Source organism: Schistocerca gregaria, chromosome 2, assembly GCF_023897955.1.
Source record: "Schistocerca gregaria isolate iqSchGreg1 chromosome 2, iqSchGreg1.2, whole genome shotgun sequence".
NCBI classification, from domain to species: Eukaryota; Metazoa; Arthropoda; class Insecta; order Orthoptera; family Acrididae; genus Schistocerca; species Schistocerca gregaria.
Genome location: NC_064921.1, coordinates 1,051,503,352 through 1,051,528,732, shown reverse-complemented (window position 1 = coordinate 1,051,528,732; position 25,381 = coordinate 1,051,503,352). Strand labels below are relative to the sequence as shown.

Here is a 25,381-nt window from a genome sequence, read left to right as displayed (position 1 = left end):
AGGGAAACCCCACAAACTGCAACCGTTTTCTCCCTCTCCTCAGCTACACAAGGTGTTAGGGAGTTACTATTACAAACTTGTGGGACCTGTAGAGGGGACTGAATACGTAACACTTCGAATAGGAACCCATGTCCAGAAACATCATCCGAGAACGCTACAGTGTCACAATTACAGCTGCTGGCGCCTGGAAATGTCTATATACACAGGGCGATTCCGTGATGATGTTACAAACTTTCGAGGATGATGAAAAACGATAAATATATGAGTTTGAGGTAAGGATTCCTACACCGGAAACGAAGCAGTCGAAAGTTATAAGCGGAAACCTCTGTGATACCTCTGACAGTGGAATACATGTACAGGTACTGTAGTTGCTAAGATCGTAGGGTAGGCAACTCTCAGAGGTGGTAGTATGGGCCAAAACAAGAAAAAAATGTCCAGAAAGCATGGGCTCTGAAATGCACACGTCAGGAGCTATGAGTAATTGTCAGTAGAGGAGATTTGTTTCGCACTAGTAAAGCTGAATAAGTGCACGTAGCTCCTCAGGTATGCATTATAGAGCCCATGTTTACTGGAAATTTTTTCTTATTTTGGTCCATACTACCACCTCTGAGAGTTGTCTACCCTGCAATCTTAGCAACTAAAGCACTGGTACATGTATTCCACTGTCAGATGTAGCAGAATGATTTTCGCTTACAACTTTTGGCTCACTCGTTTCCGCTACAGGGATCTTTAAATCAAACTGATAAATTTATCCTTCTCCATAATCCTTCAGAGTTAGTAACATCATCACAGAATCACACATTTAGAGGCGCCGGTGCCTATAACTTGGTAACGCTCTATAGCGTTGTTGGATGATGTTTCTGGACACGGGTTCCTATAGGTTTCTGCCTGCCCTCTAGAAGTCCTATACGTTCTTAACGGAAATTTCGGAACACCCTGTAGAAGCATTAGGCGTACTAGTTTTCACGACTATATGGTCAAGGCTTAAAAAGCGATGCTGTGCCCAAGTAGAATTATACAGGGAAGGTGAAAAACTCTCTGGAAAGCTTGTACAGGTGTTGCATGGGATGCTGTGCCGATAGAAAAATGTTAAGAAAAAAATCGATACTTTGTACCGTTTCAGAGTTATTTAGCACTGAAGTTACCCAATCATGTAGTTGCGCGCGCAAATTCAATCACCAGCACGCGCTAAAATGCGGTAACGCACAGACATCCGTAGGTCCGCGAGTTAACCACTTGCTGCAACGCTCAATACCAGTTAAGGTGTGCCTTTTTCGGAAGTGATAAATTTAACCTAGCTGAGCAAGAGCTGCGTTTGTTCTGTTTGAGGAAACCAGACGAAGAATAAGTTTGGTGACACTGTCTCTGGCAAGCTGCTTGAATTCGCGCGCGCGGCGACCTGGTGGCCTAACTTCAATGCTGAATAATTCTGAAAAGGCGCAACTTGTTGAATCATTTTTTCTTAACAATTATTTCTCAGCATAACTTGCCTTGTAACACCCTCACAAGCTTTTCAGTCTGTTTTGACCACCCATACTCGTATGTTACTTGTTAACCTTTTAGCTTAGTATGAAGGCAATCTATCTCATTGATGTAGACTTAGGAAACCGTCACACTATGAAGAGAAGGAAGAAGAGAGAAAGGTCGCTACTTGTGAAGTTTCCATTAATTTGTAATTCAGGATATACAGATAAACATAGATACAAGTTCTGGCGCATATGAACAGGCCATCCCGTTTCGAACGGGCAGGAAACCCTGCTACTAGACCCGGCCACTATTTCTATGTTTGGATACAGTGTACCGATACGTGGAACTGTTTCTGTGTTTCGGAACGGCTGTGGTTCACTGTTTCGAAACAGTGGTGTTTCATTCCCCTCTTGTCTCGGATAACCGGACCAGATTCGGTCTCGAGCCAGACACAGAAACAGTATCGTTGTTTCAAAATAAGGCTGTTGCAGTCCACCTGTGCTTGGAACGGACTAATTGTATCGAAACAGTGATGTTTCATTCCGCTCTGTGTCGGACGAGATTCTGGCTCAGCATAGGTACTGAAACACAACATATCACTTCGTGAAACACTTTAAATAGTGTCGACATCTTTTTGACAAACAATAGCATGAAGCTAAGATATCCGAAAATAAAGCTTCGTTTCTAGCTGACTGTCCTATTCCGAAATAGCGTAACATCTGCTTTATAAACACTAACCAAACAATAAAACAATGCATACTATTCACATTCAAAATAATAAACATGTGAAAATCATTCGGTTAAATTACACTTTTTTTTATAACGTACGCTTCTCTGTTCATGTACAGTAATCATATTAAGAAACGCAAGTAAGACTACAACATTTTGAATAAAAAAAAGGCGTAGAGTGACAGTTATTAGACATAAATTTGATGTAGGTATAATTGCAAGTAATCTGTTTGACACATCACTGATAGTGTAATGGTGAACGGGAAGGACTAAGACGCATGGTGAATTTATAGTAACGATTCGAAACACCTTGAAAGTCAAAATTTTTTTCTGTGTTATTTTGTTATTTATTCGAATTACTTGCCGTTATTTGTGAGTCTATAGTCACTGTGCCTATTGCCCTCAATGATTCCCTTTGTGTGCATGGAAATTAGCAGGATGGGTATATTACCCATACTAACGGAATGTGGGAATCCCAGTAGCATATCCGTTGTTTCTGCAGTTTGCTCCCACCTCCAGTTCCGTTCGTGGTGGTTCTTCTGTCTTCAGCTATGGCTGTCCTCAGCCAATTGAAAAGTATGAAAGTCACACGACACGAAAGCAGCACATTTGCTGCATGAAATACGAAACTGCCAAGACGCCTAAGTGGGATAGTTTTATACTTGCTGCTATATGATTAGCGCTCTCGCACCTCATTTGTGTTTATATGGACATACTTATACAGTAGACATTCAAGATGATAAAATGTGTAGGTTTATTAGATTACAAAACACAAACTGTTTCACTGTTTCGAAACAGCGTATCGAAACATTACATTGTACTGTTTCATTTGTTTCGAAACAGTTGCGTGTTTCAGTTTGCCAATCTCTACCTGCTACTAAACTTTCAGTTGGACGCAGCAGCTGGGCGCCGTGCGAGTCACACAGATCTCTGCTGACAGTGCAGTCTGTAGTGCGTGCAGCATGAGAAGTGGCAGTTGCAGCAGCTGCTGCTGCATTGTTCGTATGGCGCTGCGGTGCGGCGCTGCACGCAGCCGCAGACTGGGGTCAACAGCGGCCGAACATGAGGTTGGAGGGGGGGACCGCCCCGACCATGTGGCCCGAGTCAGCAGGAGCGCGCGCCACTCAGTCTGCTGTGGCGTGTGTCGCCGGCCAGTGAGCGAGTGCTGCTGCCATGGATACGACCAGGCGCAAGTGCAACCCCAACCCGCGAGCCACCGCAAATCCCGTCTCCGTGCTGTTTTTCTGGTAAGTGACGCCCTCGGCCCGTATCGCTATTTCTGATTGCACAGTTCTGGGAAGTGTAAAACCCCATTACATTGTCGTCGAATAGTCAGGAGTAGAATTCTGGAAAGATCATGCAGACACCTGTTTAGTTTACTGTTTGCCGCATTTCAGAGGCGTTCGTCGTATTTAAGAAACGTACCTCTCGAACAGTTTCTGTAATCTGGTGCTGTGCACTGGCTAGCTGCCTAAGGTGGACCAACCAAATCAGCATGTTTACAGGGCCAGCTGCACAGCAGTGCAGTAAACAGAATGTAATACATTATTAATAGATACTATGAATCTAAGTACAGCAATACAAAGGAACCTATTAAACTAAGTAATGTTAAATAAAAACACTGGAGACAGGAAAATGTGTCGGAAATTAACTTTCTTTTTAGAATGCTGCAATGCTGTTTTCAGAGTCTAGCGCTACATTAGTCGCTAATGACGCGAGGACTGTCACTTGAAGTCCTCATAACTTGGAAATGCATCGGCCTACGTTAACGATACTTTACACGAGAGATGTATGGTGGGAGCAAACTGCAGAAACAACGGATATGCAACTGGGATTCCCACATTCCGTTAGTGTGGGTAATATACCCATCCTGCTAATTTCCATTCACACAATGGTTTTAAGTGTAATAAACCAAACGTTACACTGAACTAGAATCATCATTTAAGACAGATTATGCCTTTCAGCGTTCAGTCTGTAGCATAGCCCCCTTATAAAATTCCTCCATGATCCCCTATTCAGTGCTAACATTGGTGCCTCTTCTGATGTTAAGCCTATTACTTCAAAATCATTGTTAACCGAATCCAGGTATCTTCTCCTTGGTCTGCCCCGACTCCTCCTACCCTATACTGCTGAACCCATGAGTCTCTTGGGTAACCTTGCTTCTCCCATGCGTGTAACATGACCCCACCATCTAAGCCTGAACTAGAAATAAAGAAAATATCATTAAGAGGAACAAAACAAAAATACGGGAAGAGAGAGAGAGAGAGAGAGAGAGAGAGAGAGAGAGAGAGAGAGAGAATGAATCCTTTTCAAAGTACCCAGGATTGGCGCCTTGAAATGCTACTAACATCAAAGCTCCAGCTGCTAAACTTGGTAGTGGGGGTGCCGGTTCGGAAGAATTTTTTTTTTCTCCCGCAGCCATCAGCCATGAGGGGAGGGGGGGGGGGGGGGGTAAACTGCAACTACCTTGCAACTGTGACGTAATTGTAGTTCCTCGTAACATTAATACTTACAGGATCTCGACAGAAATCATTAGCAGCCGCTGCTGTATACTGGCACTGATAGACCTCTGGTCTTGTAAGATAGCTCTTACTCTGTAAGCTAACATGAAACGCTAATTTTGTCCAGTAAATAATTTAAGAAATTAGGTTTCATCAAATAGAGCTTTATGAACTTCTTGCTAGTTCTCACAACACTCTAATAGAGGGTAAAAGATTCAATAGAAATAACGTTGTGGAACCCTATTGCATTTTTCGGAGTTTATCTACCATGTATGTATGTATATAATATGCATCAAAATAATCGTAGGAGTCTTATCTATTGCCCAACGTAAGTTTTCTGAATTTAACTTGCACTTTTGTGTGACGAATAGTGTGTTAAACACCGGTATGGCAAAGTGCATTTACATAAGGCGCCAACGTAAACATTAGCTACGATACATGTCAACCTGCTATCAAAACCTTTGACTCGTATTTATCTTCGCCGACTCTCAACCAAATTGTCACATTTCAGCCAAATCTAGATCTCAGACTGCGTTATAAACCAGTGTCACCACAGCCAAAATTTCGGCGACGGAGGGACGGAAAGGGTGGGGGAGGGAAGGGTCTGTATCACTCTAGCCCAACACAACTGTGTATGTATGCAGCAGGTTGTTTTGACCTTGGAATGATCGCCTGCCTCACCTAAGAACTACCAAACCATCGAGGTACTGCCAGAGCTCATTCGATAACTTTTTCCCACACAGCCATTAGTCGCCTTTCGATGGGCTCTTGGTAAGACCTATAAAAAATACGTTTTGCAGGTGGGCTCCGACGGCGCCCTAAGATGAGGCTTGTTTTGCTTGGGTCTTAAATAGGCATTGGATGATGCAGTAACGCAATCTCATCCGGAGCGGTTCAGATCCCTTTCTGGCCAATAAGATTTGTTTTCCGTGGCTTCTGTAAGTAGCTCTCAAAAGAATAAGGCAGATTTCCTTCTCCAGTGTGGGCTTGTGCTGCATTTCTAACGACACAGTTATGGACCGAGCGCCTGTTGCTCATCTTCCAGTTTGTAACGATTGTTGCGAATTTAAAGGAGGTGCCTGTAGTTCAAAATCTAAACGAGCTAGTCGATTGTTGATAGTTTAGTCGCATACCTGTGGGTATCAGCTTTCTTCCTGCCTGGTAATATTTTGTTCTGCACTTGGAGCAATTGGTTCTGCACAACAGAAAAATTGTTTTGGAGGACAAAACTGTAGTTTCCTGGGCTAAAACATCTGAGCCAAAGGGATTAGTAATTACTTTGAGATGACCGTGCAGAAATACTACCGTGCTTTTTATCATAAGTTGTTCACAGCCGGGAATGTAGCGATGTAGCTCTAATGCCACTTGTTTAATATTTTGACTGCAACAAGTGACAATGTGGCAAGGAACGGTTCACAAATGACGTCCACCTTTTTGCCGATGGAATCCCGAGGCAAAAAGGAAGTTAACGAAAGAGAGTTAACAAAAAATGAAGTCGCAAATTTTTTGCATGGTGCTAGGAGGGTATCCTGAGCAACATACTGAAAGTCGTGACCAGTGTGATATGAGCGTTGGAGTGGGGGTGGGTTTACAGGTCATTTTGTTTTTCTCGAATGACACACTGCGGCTTCCAGCGAAAATGTCTCCAGTACAAAATTTAACTACATAAATATCCTACAAAAAAGTTCATTCCTTTTTACCTTAACACTAATAGTTTACACAATGCAGGAGATGGAAAAAATCGCAGATAATTAAACATTCCAACGCTGTAAAATTTATGTTCATCTGTAAATGAAGAGGGTTAAAAAACATACTGTGTGTACCACGTCTAAGTGCAGTAGAGCCATATTAGGGGATTAAATGTGTTCTGGGCGGAGAGGTGTGCGGGGTAGAAGCGCGAAGGGAAGGCAGGTAGCCGGATTTGTTCGTGCAGAGGTCTGCAGACTAAAGGTAGTGCAAGTGGGTCCCCAAGAAGCGACTACAGGAAGCTGTACGGTCCCTACACTGTGCGCCTAATCAATCACTGGCGACGCAGTGTGCAGGCAAGCTTCTGGAAGGTTTATTTAATGCAAAATGCTAATACCACTACATGGAGTGCAGCTATGAGTTACTGATAACACTACTGCGTGTAATGCACATGGACAGAACCTGCATTAATATCTGCACACTGTTCGACACTGCTAGAGGAGAAATTCTCCGTTATATCGGACGGCAGCTGTGACGGACGAGTGATCTTCCGGAAATGGCGGCTTTGGCCCCTATTAGTGCTGCTCGCGTTTTGGTTTCCAGACATAACCTGCCTAGCATTTGTCTCAAGTTCTCTTATGCGAGTAGACGAAATAGTAATTGAGCTCGTGTTCGTATAGTGAAGTTGTTTTCAGTTTGAGTACTTGCTGTTATGCAGAAAAACTGAACTGCTGGAACTGTCGACTGTCTAAAACATCGAAGAGCCTGTTCCAAGTGTAACATGTCAGTGTGTATTCGACAATGTCTGCTTCATTATTTCCACTTTCACAGGCTGGAATATTTTTACAGCATAATAGGTATCAATTGCGTCACTCCATTCTCAGCTCTCCAGAAATCTGAGAAGGTCGAAAGGCTTAAATTTTCTCTCGGCAACAGAAGTAGGTCAACTAGATGTTATAGAACTGTTTATATTGCAACAAATCGAGCAGTGCCTTACAATAGATGACTGTTCTGGACTTGATCAATCCCATTCTGTCGTGCATTCACACCCATCTCGGTAGATGTAAAAGAAGTGCAGTAACTTTTTTCTCATTCGCTAATTCACCACCACTGACAAAAACACAGCAGCAGGGTGCAACATTTACCAAACCAATCCCTCGCTTCCCCCCCCCCCTTCCCCCCAACTACAAACGTCACTGACCTCATAACATTTACAAATTACACAGGAATGTATTTTACACAATAGCCCACTTAACTGCAGATAAATACTCACCTAATAACCTGAAAATAAGTCCACTATATTAACACGAGCTTGGTATGGTTTTTTTTTCCTTTCTCACTTAAGAGAACTGTACAGGAAATCCTGGGAAGATATAGCCTGTCTGTAAACTGAAAAGCGAGCAACGCTCGTGGTGGGAAGTCGTCTTTTCCAGGAAAACATTACTGCCGTACAGGACTGAGAATCCATTTCTTCTCTGGCAGTGTTGAACTACTTGTAGAGATTTGCGTGGATTCTGTCCGTATGCATTACCTGCATTAGTGTTATTAGTAACACGGTGTCAACAAAATATTTTCGCATTCATAGGAGAAAGTTGGTGATCGGAATTTCGTGAGAAGATTCCGTCGCAACTAAAAACGCCTTTCTTTTAACGATTTCCAGCCCAAATCCTGTATCATTTTGTGACGCTCTCTCCCATATTTCGCGATAAAACAAAACGTGCTGCCTTTCTTTGAACTTTTTTGGTGTACTACGTCAGTCCTATCTCGTAAGGATCGCACACCGCGCAGCAGTATTCTAAAAGAGGACGGACAAGCGGCGTGTAGGCAGTCTCCTTAGGTCTGTTACATTTTCTAAGTGTCCTGCCAATAAAAAGCAGCCTTCGGTTAGCCTTCCCCGCAACATTTACTGTGTGTTCCTTCAAATTTAAGTTGTTCTTAAGTGTAATACTTAGGTATTTAGTTCCCGACCGCGGTGGTCTTGCAGTTCTAGGCGCGCAGTCCGGAACCGTGCCACTGCTACGGTCGCAGGTTCGAATCCTGCCTCGGGCATGAATGTGTGTGATGTCCTTAGGTTAGTTAGGTTTAAGTAGTTCTAAGTTCTAGGGGACTGATGACCACAGCTGTTAAGTCCCATAGTGCTCAGAGCCATTTGAACCATTTTTTTAGGTATTTAGTTGAATTTACGGCCTTTAGATTAGACTGATTTATCGTGTAACCGAAGTTTGAGTTCCTTTTAGCAGTCATGTGGATGACCTCTCACTTTCCGTAGTTGCTTCTTGTGACGTAGTGGGGTAGGTAGTGGCGAGTGACCGCGTCGACCTTCAGCCTGCAGACGTATGGAGAAGTGCACGAAAACATGGCGACGTGCCTTCGCAGGCGCTTCTGCTCCACACGTGGCCCCTCCTCCACTCTTACACCCTCAGGACACGATTTATCCCTTAATATGGCTCTGCTCCACTTAGATGTGGTAAAAACATTTACTATTAACTCCATTTTAAGATAAAAATTTTATATCGTTAGAATAATAGTTTTAATAATCTGCGATTTTTCCATCCCTCGTACTCGGTATCTATCAGCGCCAGAGAAAAAAATGGATTCATTTTCGTACGAAATTTGATGTAATTTTTGTCTGGGAAGCCGTGGTTTTAGAGTTGCTAGAGGATAAATGTAAGACAGTAACCTTTAAAATGTGAAAGTCAAATTCGTCACTATTTTTATGGGTGAAAAACGTGTACTTTTTCTTCAGGTCGTATTCCAAAGCAGCCTTTGCGGTTCCTAAGTGAGCACGCATACACAGTTTAGTGCCGGAGAATGCGGCTTCTCTGATAGACTGTATCGCAACAATAGGGAGGGTCGTTTGTGCGCCGGCTCACGGCGGTAGATGCGCTGAAACCTTTAATGCGCGGAGCGAGCTTTGTCGACCAGTCACAGCGCTCGTCGGCACGTATGCGGCCCCAGGCATCAGTAAATGTTGAACTTGCTTCGTCAGTGCACTACCTATTTCGTAACTGGATTTTTGACCAGTTTATTACTTGTAACATGGATCGGTGGCTGAAGTCAGGATCATTGAAGAATGGTGTGCAGTTTCACCATCGCCTGCACAACAAGACAAATTTCCAGTTGAAATGACTGAGGAGGGAGGACGACCAAAGAAAGATCAATCACGAGGAGCTCCACAGCCGGATTTATTATGTGGAAACGCTGCGAGTACTCCACTGGTTGCAGTAGCCTGTGGAAGTGGAATAACCAAGAAGCGTAAGTACAACGAAAGCTACTTAGAAATGGAGTTTATGGAGACAAAGGACGGTAAAGCTGTGTGTAATTTGTGCACGAGTCCTTCCGTTCAATGGTTCCAGTTAAATTGCGCCGTCATTTTGAAGGTACTCACCCGGATTTCCAGGCTAAAGACATATTTTTTTCAAAAGGAAGAGTGCTGAACTAGCTGCTTCTCAGCATTACATGAAAACTCATACAAAAACAATTAATGAAAATTCGTTAAAAGCTTCTTTCTCGGTTAGTTATCGAGTGGCAAAAACAAAGCTCATACCATTGCAGAAAATCTCGTAAAGCCGTATGTTAATGATTTTTCTTGCAAGCTAGACGAAAAGGCAGTAAAGCTTGTATCTTTGGTGCCATTTGATACTTCGGGGGGAGGGGGTGAGAATCATTGGGAATATGGTACTTGCATTAAGATGATTTCAGTTCCCGTGGGTTTCGCTCTGAAATTTAAAGTTTCTGTGCTCTTGACTGACTAGGGGTCCGCCATGGATTTTCGACTGAAGAAGGGTTCCGCCGACTGAAAAGGTTGGGAATCCCTGTAGTATGCAGTGCAAAAATTTGCGACTAAACGATTTTCTCCGGTAGCACACCTCTCTTCGTCTTCGAGTACTGGGATAACAGTGGAAATTTGACTGTCGTAAGAAATTGTCTAGTCTGACTGCAGTTTGTTCAGTTTGATCCGTTGCTGCATAATTACTTTTGCAATATAGATCACTCTTTAGCAGGGAACAGGTATTAAACATCTCAACATTGAATTATAAGCACTTCTTGCAGTCGCATTTGCGCTGTCTCCCCGTTGTCTATTGATTATACTTATTGTATTGGCGCAAACGTATTATTAAGACTGTTGGTCCTGATGCTTTAGTTAACGACTGTTTTTCTATCTTGAAACTTGGTTACCTTCTAAATAGTTTAACGAAAACCGATCAACTCATTGGCAGTGTATGAGTAATCCTGCCACACGCCGAAAAAAATGGCGTGTACCCGAAATGAAAGTAATGGAACGGCAGTGCAAACTTGTGTATGTCGCAATGATCTTTAATTGGTGGCGGTCTCTTCCCAAATAGACGCATCAGAGTCAAAGTACAACGATGTTAGTCTCTCCCACCTCAAAGTAGTTTACCATCAGGCAGCGTTGGAGTTTTGCGCTGTAAGCCTTCAGGCACGGCGCAACAACCTGTACCTCACTGCCGCTCATCGATCGATTTTGCCGAAACCTGTGGAGTCATCGGGACGAGTTACTGAAAGAGCAGTGAATAGTGCACGAGAAATATTACTTTGCTAGTGCGAATAGCTTCTTTTCTGCCGAGATCATTTTCCGTCACCATGAGTGTCTGATCCGCGAACGGTGACGAAGTGCAGTTAAATCTACAGGCCACTGAAAAATCTTAGATAAGTAAGAAATGCGGTTGGCGGTTCTGATCTGTAGGTGGTTTCCCCTTCCTTCGACTAAGAGTAACTTTCAATAGCACTCGCAAAACAAACGACAGCTTTTTTCTTCCTGATCGTCTTACTCGTCCACCTCTCTCTCGTGAGTTTTTGATGAAATCTTAAGTCATACAAAATAGTACAGTAATCAAGCAGCGATTCGGCGAGTTGAGTACTCGTTAAGCTGCTTGAGCCTTGATAATTTGAGGCTTGTGCAAGATACGGATGAGGGGAAGGTATTCAGATACGAAAGGCGAGTGTGTGTCCGTTACACCTGGAGGGAGAGGAAAAGTTAGGAGGGCAGGACATGTTTTTCATTTCCATGTTTGACGTTAGTGTTTGAGGGCTAATACCTCATGAATGTAGCCACTATGTTGGGCGCGTTGGTGATATGTTCGTCGTGTTCTTGATTTGAATTTTTAGTAGGAAGGGTTCTGGTTAGTTTTGGATAGTGTTTGTCGTAAGTATTATAGCGGCGAGTGAATCGTCAGGTTAAGATCTCGAAGAACGCACTGATAGTGTTTCCCATAATTATTACAAGAGGTTCTGCGGAGGTGAGGTATCACCGACGACACGAGTGGATGGAAGTCAAGGCGGAGCGTCAGTTGTTTTACGGCTTGTGTGTCGTGCCGTCAGCTGCTGCGAGCTTCTTTGCAGATATGCTAAATACCCTGTTAATGATCACGCTTGTGTTTTGCAACAGTCAATTTCGGCTTCTTGCAAGTTTACTGAAGACGTTCCCAGTGCCAGGTTCCGTCTGTTTCTTTTTCTGCAGCTGAATCGTGACCATGACCTGTAGTGAAAGGAGGAGGGAATTGCCGATCTGCCCCGACTGCGCTGTTTCCACCCGTTTGTGATTACGACAACGTCACGTGCTACATGGAAAAACTCTGCGTAAAGAAGGTGAAAAAATTTTCAATGCTCCTGCAATATATCTTTACTCGGCTGATCATCAGATGTGGCTTCGCCGAGAAAGCCTGGAGTCTCGAACTTCGCTTTGTTTTCAAAATTAATTTTGTTAGAGAGAATGGTGAAATATTTAATCAAGGGAACTGGGAAAATACTGCAAAAAACTTGTTGCATATGATTGCGTGTGTCGTGCGCATGGAATTACTTGCTCTGACCAACGTTAGCGCGTCGCAGATGAGAATGGAATACAGTACATCCGGCGGGAGGCATAAAATCTACCACATGTGTACGGTTGAGAGTGGAATTCCGCTACAACAAATACGAATGACCGGCGACAGCGCGCACAAACTAAATGGGCCAGGGTCGTCTTTAAAGGAAATCGATGGCAAAGCCAAGAGCGACCTTTCATGTGACGTCTCTTCCGCAAGCCGTATCGTTTTCGTCACGATGTGCTTCCTTAAGAAACTAACAGAAGTTACTTGATCTTCACTGCCTTCTAGAAAACACCACTGGAAATATTATTGCAGACAGAACGTATTCATCTTACATTCCGAGAGAATTCTTTTCTCTGGCTCAGTAATTTCCATTGGCTTCAAAATGCCATGTATGTGTGATAGATCATCAGATATGCTGCCCATGAGCTGTTGTTAATAAATAAACAAATAAATAAAGGAGAATTAAGGGTGATCAACTTTTAATCCAGTTCCTGCTTCAGCGATGTATGGAGCAGGGTCACTGAGAAATAATAGGCTGTCATGCCGTATCCCATCTGGCCTCAAGAAACCTAGAGTCACTGAAAAATTTGGCAACAGTGGAATGATATACTCGGTCGAGTATTAGTGCACTTTCATAGTACCAACTACAGCACTACACACGCAATGTCTCGATACATAGATGGTTTCAATAGAAATCCGTAAGTTGTCGTGCTTAAGTGTATTCCGAATATTAAGTTACTTACTGAAAACTGTTGCATAGTGTAGTTTTGTCTAGTACCGTGTGTGTGTGTGTGTGTGTGTGTGTGTGTGTGTGTGTGTGTGTTTTCTGAGCTTCTAAAATTGTACGAAGCTGCACAGTATTAAATTTGGACTACAGCTCATCGGAATCTCTTAATGCTTAGCAAGGGAACCGTACGAACTTCCCTTAGCAGATTTGATTCATATTGACTGGGTATGTAGGGGCCACGACTAGGAGTTCAGCACACGTGAACAGGAAGACGCGTCTATCGAGAAGATGGCGTTTTTGAATCATAGACGTGCTCAGTCCGAAGCCGAGCGACTAAATGCGTAGTTCCGTAAGTGCCATGTCTGTTGATTAAATTCCACTGCCGGTGCATATTTTTTTATTCCCACGTCATTCTGGCAAATTTATTGTGACTGTGAGAGTTCTCAATATTTAATGATTCATTTATTATTGTCACACCTTTGTTGGAAAAAGGTAGACAAATGAGATTTTCACTCTGCAGTGGAGTCTGCGCTGATATGAAACTTCCTGGCAGATTAAAACTGTTGTCCGACCGAGACTCGACTCGGGACATTTGCCTTTCGCGGGCAAGTTTCATATCAGTGCACACTCCGCTGCAAAGTGAAAATCTCATTCTGGAAACATCCCCCAGGCTGTGGCTGAGCCATGTCTCCGCAATATCCTTTCTTTCAGGAGTGCTAGTTCTGCAGGTTCGCAGGAGAGTTTCTGTAAAGTTAGGAAGGTAGGAGACGAGGTACTGGCAGAATTAAAGCTGTGAGTACCGGGCGTGAGTCGTGCTTTGGTAGCTCAGATGGTAGAGCACTTGCCCGCGAAAGGCAAAGGTACCGAGTTCGAGTCTCGGTCGGGCACAGAGTTTTAATCTGCCAGGAAGTTTCAGGTAGACAAATGTTTCCCGTAAGGAGACTGGATACAAAACCAAGAGACACAAGACCTTCCAGTCAAATCATTATAGCCATTTTATCTTAAATTATTGTATCTACATTAGTGAAAAGTATGTCTAAACCTATGGAGCACTGCACGAAAGCGGTCAATACTGATCACAGAAACATGGAAAAGGATAATTATTATGGCAGAGCACGTGTTATGGAAGCCGAATTTTTGCGTGAGCATGGTTCTTTCAGTGTGTCTGTTGCAAAACAAACTTGGTTTATATTTACAAACGGTTCTCCGTCATCTCACATTTTCGTCGCTCACCATGCTTATCTCTAAGAATTAGGGCAATGAAAAAACAAGTACCGGAAGCGTGATTCAATCCAGTAACTTCGCGTTTATAAAACTAAGCGCTTACTCGCTTGGCTACGGACTTCTTGAACGCTATAAACCGTAGGTGATGGTAGACACGTTTTCAGAAAACGTTGCGAGATCTCTGTTCCGGTTTATGTATGTTGGAGTGCTCACACACCCTGTCAAAATTGGCGAGTGAGAGTTCGTACGGTTCCCCTGTCAGCACAGGTCTTTGAAAAATGTATCACTACAACGCGATCGTTCCCCAACGCTGTTTTTTAACATATTTCTATTTTAACTCATTTATTCTTGAACATCTCCTTACTCCGCGTGGTATTAGGTTTCTGCAAGTCATAGCTTTTCGTCGCAGAAAGTCTTTTTCGCGCACCAAACAAAAGAACTTTCAAAATGAGTTCTTGTTACAATATGCTGTTTTAATATAAACATTTTCTTACAGAAATTAACGTAAATTAGCACAAAAAGTACTTGTCTTGGCGTGTTTTACTAAGTGTAATATTTCTGCTTATCTCTGAAAGTGTGGAGAAATACACGCATTTTGCTTAGAAATCTGGGCTTAAGTGTTAAAACGCTGCGATAGCCTCACCGATTTTACTGCGGGAAACGTTCAGCGAGATGACTACTACTTCGGCGTCCACCGTGCAGGCGACGTGCGTGGCAGCTCGTTGCATTCCTCCCTTTATCACCTAAATGTCTCACCATCCACTCTCTTCCCTCAATTACCTTGGTGGCTCACAATGTGGTCCATTGAACGATCTTTTTTTAGTCAACTTGCCTTACTGATTTGTCTCAACAAGAAGTCAGTACCTCATCTTCGTTATTAGATTCACCCATCTAATCTTTCGCAGCACATTTCAAAAGCTACGGTTCCCTTCCACGTTTCACGTCTCTATAAGTATACCTTCTAGACAAATGCACCCAGGTGACTTCTACACTAAAATTTTCCTTATATAAATGCTTTTCTTATTTCAAGTCTGCATTTTTCATCTTTTAACTTGTTTCCTTGGTACTGTCCATTCCGTTCAGCAGCTCTTCAGCCGCCTGACCAAATTCCAATTTCGTGGGCAAGCAGTGGTTCATGGTGTGGGTTCCTGTAGTCATGTCCTAGTTCATGAACCACGGGCAATGTATGAGTGGCCAAGTAGGTGGTCCCGACAGTCGGGATACCAGTTACTTTGGAATAACGCTGGGCATCTCGGACATATTCTGAGCCGTGGTTACCTTTGTGCTCAGACGGCAAAGGCTACCAAATCCACCGGTTAGTCCCTCAGCCGTTAGGGGTAAAACCCAATGGGACTCGGGGCAAGTAAGGCTAGCAACCTACTTCCCTGGTACTTCAAATATGATGCTGGCAACAATCAGAGCAAAATGCCTCGGACCTTTGGAGGTGACGGAGTCCCACCTCTGACAAACCAGGGACTCCTAAGATACGACTTGGCAAACAAATGGTAATGAGATGGGGAGCTATTAATATCAATGGGGGCTACTCTGGGAAGAAGGCAGAGCTGGCAGAGGCTGCAAGTAAGATGGGGCTGGACGTTTCAGCTGTTAGTGACATTCGGGTAAGAGGTGAGAAAGAAGAGGAAGTGCTAGAAAAAAAGGTATACCTGTCAGGAGTCAAAGCAGGAATAGCACAATGGGGTGTAGGGCTTTACATCAGGAAAGAAATGGAACCCAGCGTAGTTGCAGTAACGTATGTAAACGAACGACTGATGTGGATAGATTTGACAGTGTCTAGCAAGAAAATTAGGACTGTCAGTATATTCGGATTGTGAAGGGACAGATCAAGATAAGATGGATAGTTTTTATGAGGCACTCAGTGATGTAGTTGTTACAGTAAAGGACAAGGACAGTGTTCTGCTCATGCGTGATTTTAATGCCAGGCTTGGAAATCGAACAGAAGGGTATGAAAAGGTTATGGGTAAATTTGGAGAGGATATGGAGGCCAACAGGAACGGGAAACAACTCTTGGATTACTGTGCCAGTATGGGCTTAGTAATCACAAACTCCTTTTTTAAACATAAGAGCATTCACCGTTATACTTGGGAAGACAGGGGAACCAGATCTGTCATTATCTATATAATAACAGATCAGGTATTCAGGAAGGCTGTGAGGGACACACGTGTGTTCAGGGGATTCTTTGCTGACACGGATCATTATTTAATGTGCAGTGAAATTGGGATTGTGAGGCCGGAAGTGTAGCAGATCAGGTCCATATGTAGGAGGATAAGAGTGGAGAAACTTCAGGATAAGGAAATCAGGCACAAGTACATAACAGCGATCTCAGAGAGGTACCAGATAGTTGAATGTAACCAATTAGTCATTGGAAAAGGAATGGACAAGGTACAGGGATACAGTACTAGAAGTGGCTAAAGAATGTCTTGGAACAGTAGTGTATAAAGGTAAGATGAAGCAAACAGCTTGGTGGAATGACACAGTCAAGGCAGCCTGTAAAAGGAAAAAGGCGTATCAAAAATGGCTACATACTAGAACTCAGGTAGACAGAGGAAGTTGTGTTGAAGAAAGAAACAAAGCCAAACAGATAATTGCAGCATCCAAGGAGAAATCTTGGGAAGACTTTGGAAACAGGTTGGAGACTATGGGTCAAGCTGCTGGAAAACCATTCTGGAGTGTAATTATCAGTCTTCGAAAAGGAGGCAAGAAGGAAATGACAAGTATATTGGACAGATCAGGAAGACTGCTGGTGAATCCTGTGGATGCCCTGGGCAGATGGAGGGAATATTTTGAACAGTTGCTCAATGTAGGTGAAAATACTATCAGCAAGTTTCAGAATTCGAGGTAGAATGGGATAGGAATGATGGAAATAGGATCACATTTGAGGAAGTGGAGAGAATGGTCAATAGAGTGCAGTGCAATAAAGCAGCTGGGGTGGATGAAATTAACTCAGAACTCATCAAATACAGTGGAATGTCAGGTCTTAAATGGCTTCACAGGATAATTGAAATAACGTGGGACTCGGGACAGGTTCAATCAGACTGCACGAAAGCAGTAATCACATCAATCTTTAAACATGGAAACAGAAAAGATTGTAACAACGACAGAGGTATCTCTTTAATCAACGTTGTGGGCTAAATATTCTCAGGTACTGTTGAAAGGAAAGTGCGAGTATTAGTTGAGGACCAATTGGATGAAAATCAGTGTGGGTTTAGGCCTCTTAGAGGTTGTCAGGACCAGATCTCTGGATTTAGGGCGAATAATGAAGTGTTACTAGTGGAACGGAGAATTGTATCTGTTTTATAGATCTAGAAAAGGCATATGACTGGGTTCCTAGGAGGAAGTTATTGTCTGTTCTACGTGATTATGGAATAGGAGGCAAATTTTTGCAAGCAATTAAAGGTCTTTACATAGATAATGAGGCAGCAGTTAGAGTTGATAGTAAATTGAGTCCATGGTTCAGAGTAGTTTCAGGGGTAAGACAAGGCTGCAACCTGTCTCCACTGATGTTCATATTATTTATGGATCATATGTTGAAAACAATAGACTGGCTGGGTGAGATTAAGATACGAGAACACAAAAGAAGCAGTCTCGCATATCTGGATGACTTAGTTGTGATGGCAGATTCGATTGAAAGTTTGCAAAGTAATATTTCAGAGCTAGATCAGAAATGTAAGGACTATGGTATGAAGATTAGCATCTCCAAAACGAAAGTAATGTAAGTGGGAAAGAAATATAAACGGACTGAGTGCGAAATAGGAGGAACAAAGTTAGAACAGGTGGACGGTTTCAAGTACTTAGGATGCATATTCTCACAGAATGGCAACATAGGGAACGAGCTGGAAGCGAGGTGTAGCAAAGCTAATGCAGTGAGCGCTCAGCTACGATCTACTCTCTTCTGCAAGAAGGAAGTCAGTACCAGGACTAAGTTATCTGTGCACCGTTCAATCTTTCGGCCAACTTTGTTGTATGGGAGCGAAATCTGGGTGGATTCAGTTTACCTTATCAATAACGTTGAGATTATGGATATGAAAGTAGCTAGGACGATTGCAGGTACTAGTAGATGGGAACAATAACAGGAGGGTGTCCACAATGAGGAAATCAAAGAAAAACTGGGAATGAACTCTATAGATGTAGTAGCCAGGGCGAACAGGCTTAGATGGTGGGGTCATGTTACACGCATGGGAGAAGCAAGGTTACCCAAGAGACTCATGGGTTCAGCAGTAGAGGGTAGGAGGAGTCGGGGCAGACCAAGGAGAAGGTACCTGGATTCGGTTAAGAATGATTTTGAAGTAATAGGTTTAACATCAGAAGAGGCACCAATGTTAGCACTGAATAGGGGATCATGGAGGAATTTTATAAGGGGGGCTATGCTCCAGACTGAAAGCTGAAAGGCATAATCAGTCTTAAATAAATGACGAGCAGCTTGATTACTTTTCGACATTCAGCCTTTGTTTACTTGTCGGCACAGAATGCATAACATCGCGGATAGAGTGCAATGCTGCCCCTCTATCATCAGCCACAGAATACTAGTATCTTAAACAATAATGGTATTAGAGATGGGATTATAAGTTTCTGAGTGTCGTATAGAATGAATTATCCTGCGTGTATAATTGGTATTAAAAATACCCTGAAAGGACTATTTTACGTCGAACAGGTTCTTAGAAATTTTAAGATCAGGGATTATTTGAGAACTAAACCACAAATGGTGATAAGAATATAGTATTATTGGGAACAGCAGAATACATTAAATGTGTACTAGCTGGCTTTTGAAATACATCCGTATCGCTACCTTGTAAGCAAAATTACCTGAAAATAAGTGTAAGCTCCTTATTTTTTATGATTTAGGACTACAGTTCGCAGATGTTTTCCCACGCAGGTATCATGATCAATTGTGAAAAACATTCTACATAGCTGGAACGATAGTATTTCATTAATCACCTCAAGTACAGACTGTCAGAACGTCTTTTCTACTTTTATTGTCCGTCGTTCCCTCTAACTGCACTCAAGGTTCTGTGGGTGGCTTGACTGAGAATGTTTAATCTCTAACAGAGAATAATTTTCATACAGCGTAAAATGTGTTCCACACAGCAGGTAGTCATTAGGGCTTTACGTCCCAATACATGTTTATTATTTCATTGGACATTAGAAATTGAGTTACTTGTGGAATATAAGGCAAACCTACGTTTCTAGCATTTGTAGACTTAGAGAAAGCTTTTGACAATGTTGACTGGAATACTCTTTCATATTCCAAAGGTGGCAGGGGTAAAATACAGGGAGCGAAAGGCTATTTACAATTTGTACAGAAATCAGATAGCAGTCATAAGAGTCGAGGGACATGAAAGGGAAGCAGTGGTTGGGAAGGGAGTGAGACAGGGTTGTAGCCTCTCCCCGATGTTATTCACTCTGTATTGAGCAAGCAATAAAGGAAACAAAAGAAAAGTTCGGAGCACGTATTAAAATCCATGGAGAAGAGACAGCAAAGGATTTGGAAGAGCAGTTGAACGGAATGGACAGTCTTGAAAGGAGGATATAAGATGAACATTAACAAAAGCAAAACGAGGATAATGGAATGTAGTCGAATTAAATCGGGTGCTGCTGAGGGAATTAGATAAGGAAATGAGACACTTAAAGCAGTAAAGGGGTTTTGCTATTTGTGGAGCAAAATAACTGATGATGGTCGAAGTAGAGAGGATATAAAATGTAGACTGGCAATGGCAAGGAAAGCGTTTCTGAAGAACAGAAATTTAACATCGAATATAGATTTATGTCAGTAAGTCGTTTCTGAAAGTATTTATTTGGAGTGTAGCCATGTATGGAAGTGAAACATGGACGATAAATAGTTTGGACAAGAACAGAATAGCTTTCGAAATGTGGTGCTACAGAAGAATGCTGATGATTACATGGGTACATCACATAACCAATGAGATACTGAATAGAATTGGGGAGGAGTTTGTGGCACAACTTGACTAGAAGAAGGGACGGTTGGTAGGACATGTTTTGAGGCATCAAGGGATCACCAATTTAGTATTGGAGGGCAGCGTGGAGGGTAAAAATCGTAGAGGGAGACCAAGAGATGAAAACACTAAGCAGGTTCAGAAGGATGTAGGCTGCAGTAGGTACTGGGAGATGAAGATTGCACAGGATAGTGGCATGGAGAGCTGCATCAAACCAGTCTCAGGACTGCAGACGACAACAAACAAACAATGGAACATACTTCGGCTACACGTGTCTGGCATCACGCGGCTACACAACGTTCTGAACTACGACGTGCACAATATCCCAACATTCACCAATTAAACTGACTCACGCTCTCTCGTTTAGCCTCACTTGACATCAGCGACAAAAGAGGCCTCTGTTAGGACGTGAAACGCTTCTGCTGTGCACGAAGTAGATACTACAGGCGTAACCGCGCTTTCTGTTTTGAGCATGATTCTCTGTTGTTGTTGTTGTTGTTGCTTTACCGTGTTTGCTAGACTTGGGCGGAACATCGTATTACAAAATCTCAAATTTGGTGCTTGTAATAGTGACGCAGTGAGACGCGCCGTTACAGAATAATAATCAGTGAAAGTGCAGACAGATCTAATGAGTCACCTCTCGGAAGAGAAGATAGGCGCCATCATGGTTTTTACTCTATACTAGCATCCTATGCAATGACCGGTGAACTGGGCAACCCGAAAGGTGTGCGTTCTAGACACTGAATCAAGTCTCCGAAAGCATTAAAATAATCCGAACAATTTGCCTTAAGCATTGAGAATGCGACTTTCACTCTGTAGCGGAGTTTACGCTGATATGAAACCTCCTGGCAGATTAAAACTGTTTGCCGCACCGAGACTCGAACTCGGGACCTTTGCCTACTAGCGCACATTCCGCTGTATAGTGAAAATCGCATTCTGGAAACATCCCCCAGGCTGTGGCTAACCCATGTCTCCGCAATATCCGTTCTTCCAGGATTGTTAGTTCAGCAGGGTTGACAGGAGAGCTTCTGGATTGGAATGTAGGTGACGAGGCACTGGTAGAATTAAAGCTGTGAGAAAGGGGTGTGAGTCGTGTTTGGGTGCTCAGATGGTAGACCACTTGCCCGCGAAAGGCAAAGGTCCCGAGTTAGTCTCGACCCGGCACACAGTTTTAATCTGCCTAAAGCATTGTTTCACTTTCAGATATCGAGAAAAAGTAGTGAAACGTATCGATACTCATTCAGTACCGTGTTGTCGTTGATGCAATAAAATGGCAAAACTGACAGTAGGGGGAAGAGTTCTTAGTCACAGCGCATGTATCGACAGGATTAAAATTAGCAATTTAAAAATTTCGCTCGCTGTTTCGTTGCAATGTAAACGCGGAAGACCAAGAACGAAGTGTTCGGATTAAAAAGGGTATACGTTAGGGACATAGTCTTTCGCCCATATTGTGCAACCTATACATCGAAGTAGCGCTGAAAAAAAGACGAGGTTCAATAGTGGAATTAAAATTATAGGTGAAAGGATATGAGTGGCGATCAGTCGTAGGTGAAATTGCTACCCTGAAATTGGAGAATTATTACAGGATGTACTGAATGGAATGAACAATCTAATGAGTACAGAATTTGGACTGCGAATGAATCGAAGAAAGAAAAAGTAATGAGACGTAGTAGAAATGAGAATGGTGAGAAATTAAATATCAGGATTGGTGATCACTAAGTACTTGAAGTTAAGGAATTTTGCTGGCTAGCGAGCAGAACGTCATGACGGACAGAGCGAGGTGGATATAAAAAGCAGACTCTCTTGGCCAGAAATGCCGCTTCTGCCAATGGCAAACATATTAGGATCTAACATCGGCCATAATTTGAGGAAGTAGTTTCTGAGAATATATGTTTGGAGCACATCGTTGTGTGGTAGCGAAACATGGTCTGTGGCAAGACGGGAACAGAAGAGGAATAACTTCCACGGTGTTAAAGGGAGGTGTACAGGGTAGGAACAGTGGAGGGAGATTGAGATAGGAATACATCCAGCAGATAACTGAGGACGTATGTTGCAATTGCTGCTCTGTGATACAGAGGTTGGCACAAGAGATGAATTCGATTGGGGCCCCATCAGACAAGTCAGACTGATTTAAAAAAAGTGAATGTCAAGCAGAAATTACGCATTACTCAAAGAAGGAAGACTTCAGATATTTTGGTAGTTCTTATTAACACTGTCAAACTAGTGCCTAACTTAATTGTGGTAAAGAGTACCCTCCGCCACGCATTGTACGGTGGCTTGCGGAGTATGTATTGATACAGAAAAATGCTCAAGACTGGAAACTCGTATAAAATGTGCAAAACTGTATGCCAACATCTACATTATTTGTGTGGAGTACCAATGTCTGTCGCTCTCGGACGATCAGGTAAGTCTACTCAATGAGCCTGGCTTTGACTAACTGAACAGTGAACAGCTGGATGTCTACAATCACAACACTCGGAGTGTTTCCCTCCACTAACGCAGAACATCTGCCTCAGTGCGGATGTAGTTGAGGGTCTTTCCTATCTCAACTGGTTGGTTATCCAAAACTGAGGGACAAGCTTGGGCGTTTGGGACACTTCTGTTACAGGTCTCATTCCGCAAGAGATTACAAGGAAAACTTAATGTTTATGTGGCTTCTTCATTCTAGAATAAATACGCTGTTAGGAATGGTTGTTGTATTTGGTCTACCGACGTTATCTTTGCAGTAGACAAATGAGGCTGTTTACTTTCTTTACATAGTAGTATGACACCACAAATTCAATTACATAAAACGATTTTTGCTAGTATTTCTGCCGCTAATATTACTTTAGAATACAAATCTCGGGTCTTGCTGCCTGCAGAATTTGAGGATTTTGGAGCTCTTCATTCATTGTCGTCGTCAGATCAAAGATGATTTGATGCAGCTCTCCATGCTACTCTACACTGGGCAAACCTCTTCATCTCCAAGTAACTACTGCAGCCTAAATCCTTCTGAATGTGCTTACTGCATTCACATTTTGCTGTCCCTTTACGATTTTACAACCCCAACATCTCGCCCCCCTCTCGCCCCCCTCTCGCCCCCCTCTCGCCCCCCTCTCGCCCCCCTCTCGCCCCCCTCTCGCCCCCCTCTCGCCCCCCTCTCGCCCCCCTCTCGCCCCCCTCTCGCCCCCCTCTCGCCCCCCTCTCGCCCCCCTCTCGCCCCCCTCTCGCCCCCCTCTCGCCCCCCTCTCGCCCCCCTCTCGCCCCCCTCTCGCCCCCCTCTCGCCCCCCTCTCGCCCCCCTCTCGCCCCCCTCTCGCCCCCCTCTCGCCCCCCTCTCGCCCCCCTCTCGCCCCCCTCTCGCCCCCCTCTCGCCCCCCTCTCGCCCCCCTCTCGCCCCCCTCTCGCCCCCCTCTCGCCCCCCTCTCGCCCCCCTCTCGCCCCCCTCTCGCCCCCCTCTCGCCCCCCTCTCGCCCCCCTCTCGCCCCCCTCTCGCCCCCCTCTCGCCCCCCTCTCGCCCCCCTCTCGCCCCCCTCTCGCCCCCCTCTCGCCCCCCTCTCGCCCCCCTCTCGCCCCCCTCTCGCCCCCCTCTCGCCCCCCTCTCGCCCCCCTCTCGCCCCCCTCTCGCCCCCCTCTCGCCCCCCTCTCGCCCCCCTCTCGCCCCCCTCTCGCCCCCCTCTCGCCCCCCTCTCGCCCCCCTCTCGCCCCCCTCTCGCCCCCCTCTCGCCCCCCTCTCGCCCCCCTCTCGCCCCCCTCTCGCCCCCCTCTCGCCCCCCTCTCGCCCCCCTCTCGCCCCCCTCTCGCCCCCCTCTCGCCCCCCTCTCGCCCCCCTCTCGCCCCCCTCTCGCCCCCCTCTCGCCCCCCTCTCGCCCCCCTCTCGCCCCCCTCTCGCCCCCCTCTCGCCCCCCTCTCGCCCCCCTCTCGCCCCCCTCTCGCCCCCCTCTCGCCCCCCTCTCGCCCCCCTCTCGCCCCCCTCTCGCCCCCCTCTCGCCCCCCTCTCGCCCCCCTCTCGCCCCCCTCTCGCCCCCCTCTCGCCCCCCTCTCGCCCCCCTCTCGCCCCCCTCTCGCCCCCCTCTCGCCCCCCTCTCGCCCCCCTCTCGCCCCCCTCTCGCCCCCCTCTCGCCCCCCTCTCGCCCCCCTCTCGCCCCCCTCTCGCCCCCCTCTCGCCCCCCTCTCGCCCCCCTCTCGCCCCCCTCTCGCCCCCCTCTCGCCCCCCTCTCGCCCCCCTCTCGCCCCCCCTCTCGCCCCCCCCTCTCGCCCCCCCTCTCGCCCCCCCTCTCGCCCCCCCCTCTCGCCCCCCCCTCTCGCCCCCCCCTCTCGCCCCCCATTTCAGAAACGTCTATTCTCTTGTCTCTTATCGTCCATGTTTCACTTCCATACATCGCTACATTCTATACCAATACTTTCAGAAAGGACATCCTTAAATCTGTACTCCTCAAAGTTAACAAAGGTCCCTTCCTCAGAAATGCTTTTCTTGCCTTTGCCAATCTACATTTTATATTGTCCCTACTTCGACCATCATCTGTTATTTTGCTTCCGAAATAGCAAAACTCATTTAGTACTTTGTTTCATTTACTATCCACTATCATCGTTTTGATTTTGATGATATTAATCTTATATCATCCTTTCAAAACACTGTCCATTCCGTTCAACTGCTTTTCATCATTACACGTACCTAAATGTTGCTCTCCTAGGAGCTACATAGCACTTACTGTCTTATGGTGGAACGAGACAATGCTACATACGCCTTGCTAAATATTTAGAGCTTGAAGGGATTAGCAAACAACTGAAAGAACTGGAACAAATACCGTGTTCGTCCTGAATTCGGTATTAAGCAGTGTCTCAAAATGGCTCGGGTTAAACTATGAAACTGTTTCTCTATACATATGCAATTAGTCCTGTCTTCTCACTTTGTCATATCTGATCTACATTTTCGTGTTAATGCCAACTGGTGCGAAATCAAAATGACGAGAAACCTAAAATATTCATAAGTTATGCTATCGACAACCCGAAAATGTTTCCATGTCACAGTGCTTCACTAGGTCTGAGCCTATTGAAGGAACTTCACCTTTTTTCAACTGAAACGACTTAGCCAATCATATGTGGACTTCCACCTTAACGTGAAACACGATCTACATCTACATGATTACTCTGCAATTCCCAATTAAGTACCATGTCGTGTTTTTTAAAAACACCTTGAAACTACAGGATGTTTCAAAAATGACAGGTATATTTGAAACGGCAATAAAAACTAAACAAGCAGCGATAG

General features: G+C 44.5%; 1 protein-coding gene across 1 annotated transcript in view; it reads left to right on the top strand.

Moving 5' to 3' along the window:
* The first annotated feature begins 3,233 nt into the window (after positions 1 to 3,233).
* Positions 3,234 to 25,381, top strand: part of LOC126335577 (ATP-binding cassette sub-family C member 4-like) — a 295,393-nt gene continuing 273,245 nt past the window's right edge. The window contains exon 1 of the mRNA XM_049999008.1: positions 3,234 to 3,443. Within this exon, the coding sequence (XP_049854965.1) occupies positions 3,370 to 3,443 (74 nt within the window). The 5' untranslated portion in view covers positions 3,234 to 3,369. The remainder of the gene's footprint in view (positions 3,444 to 25,381) is intronic.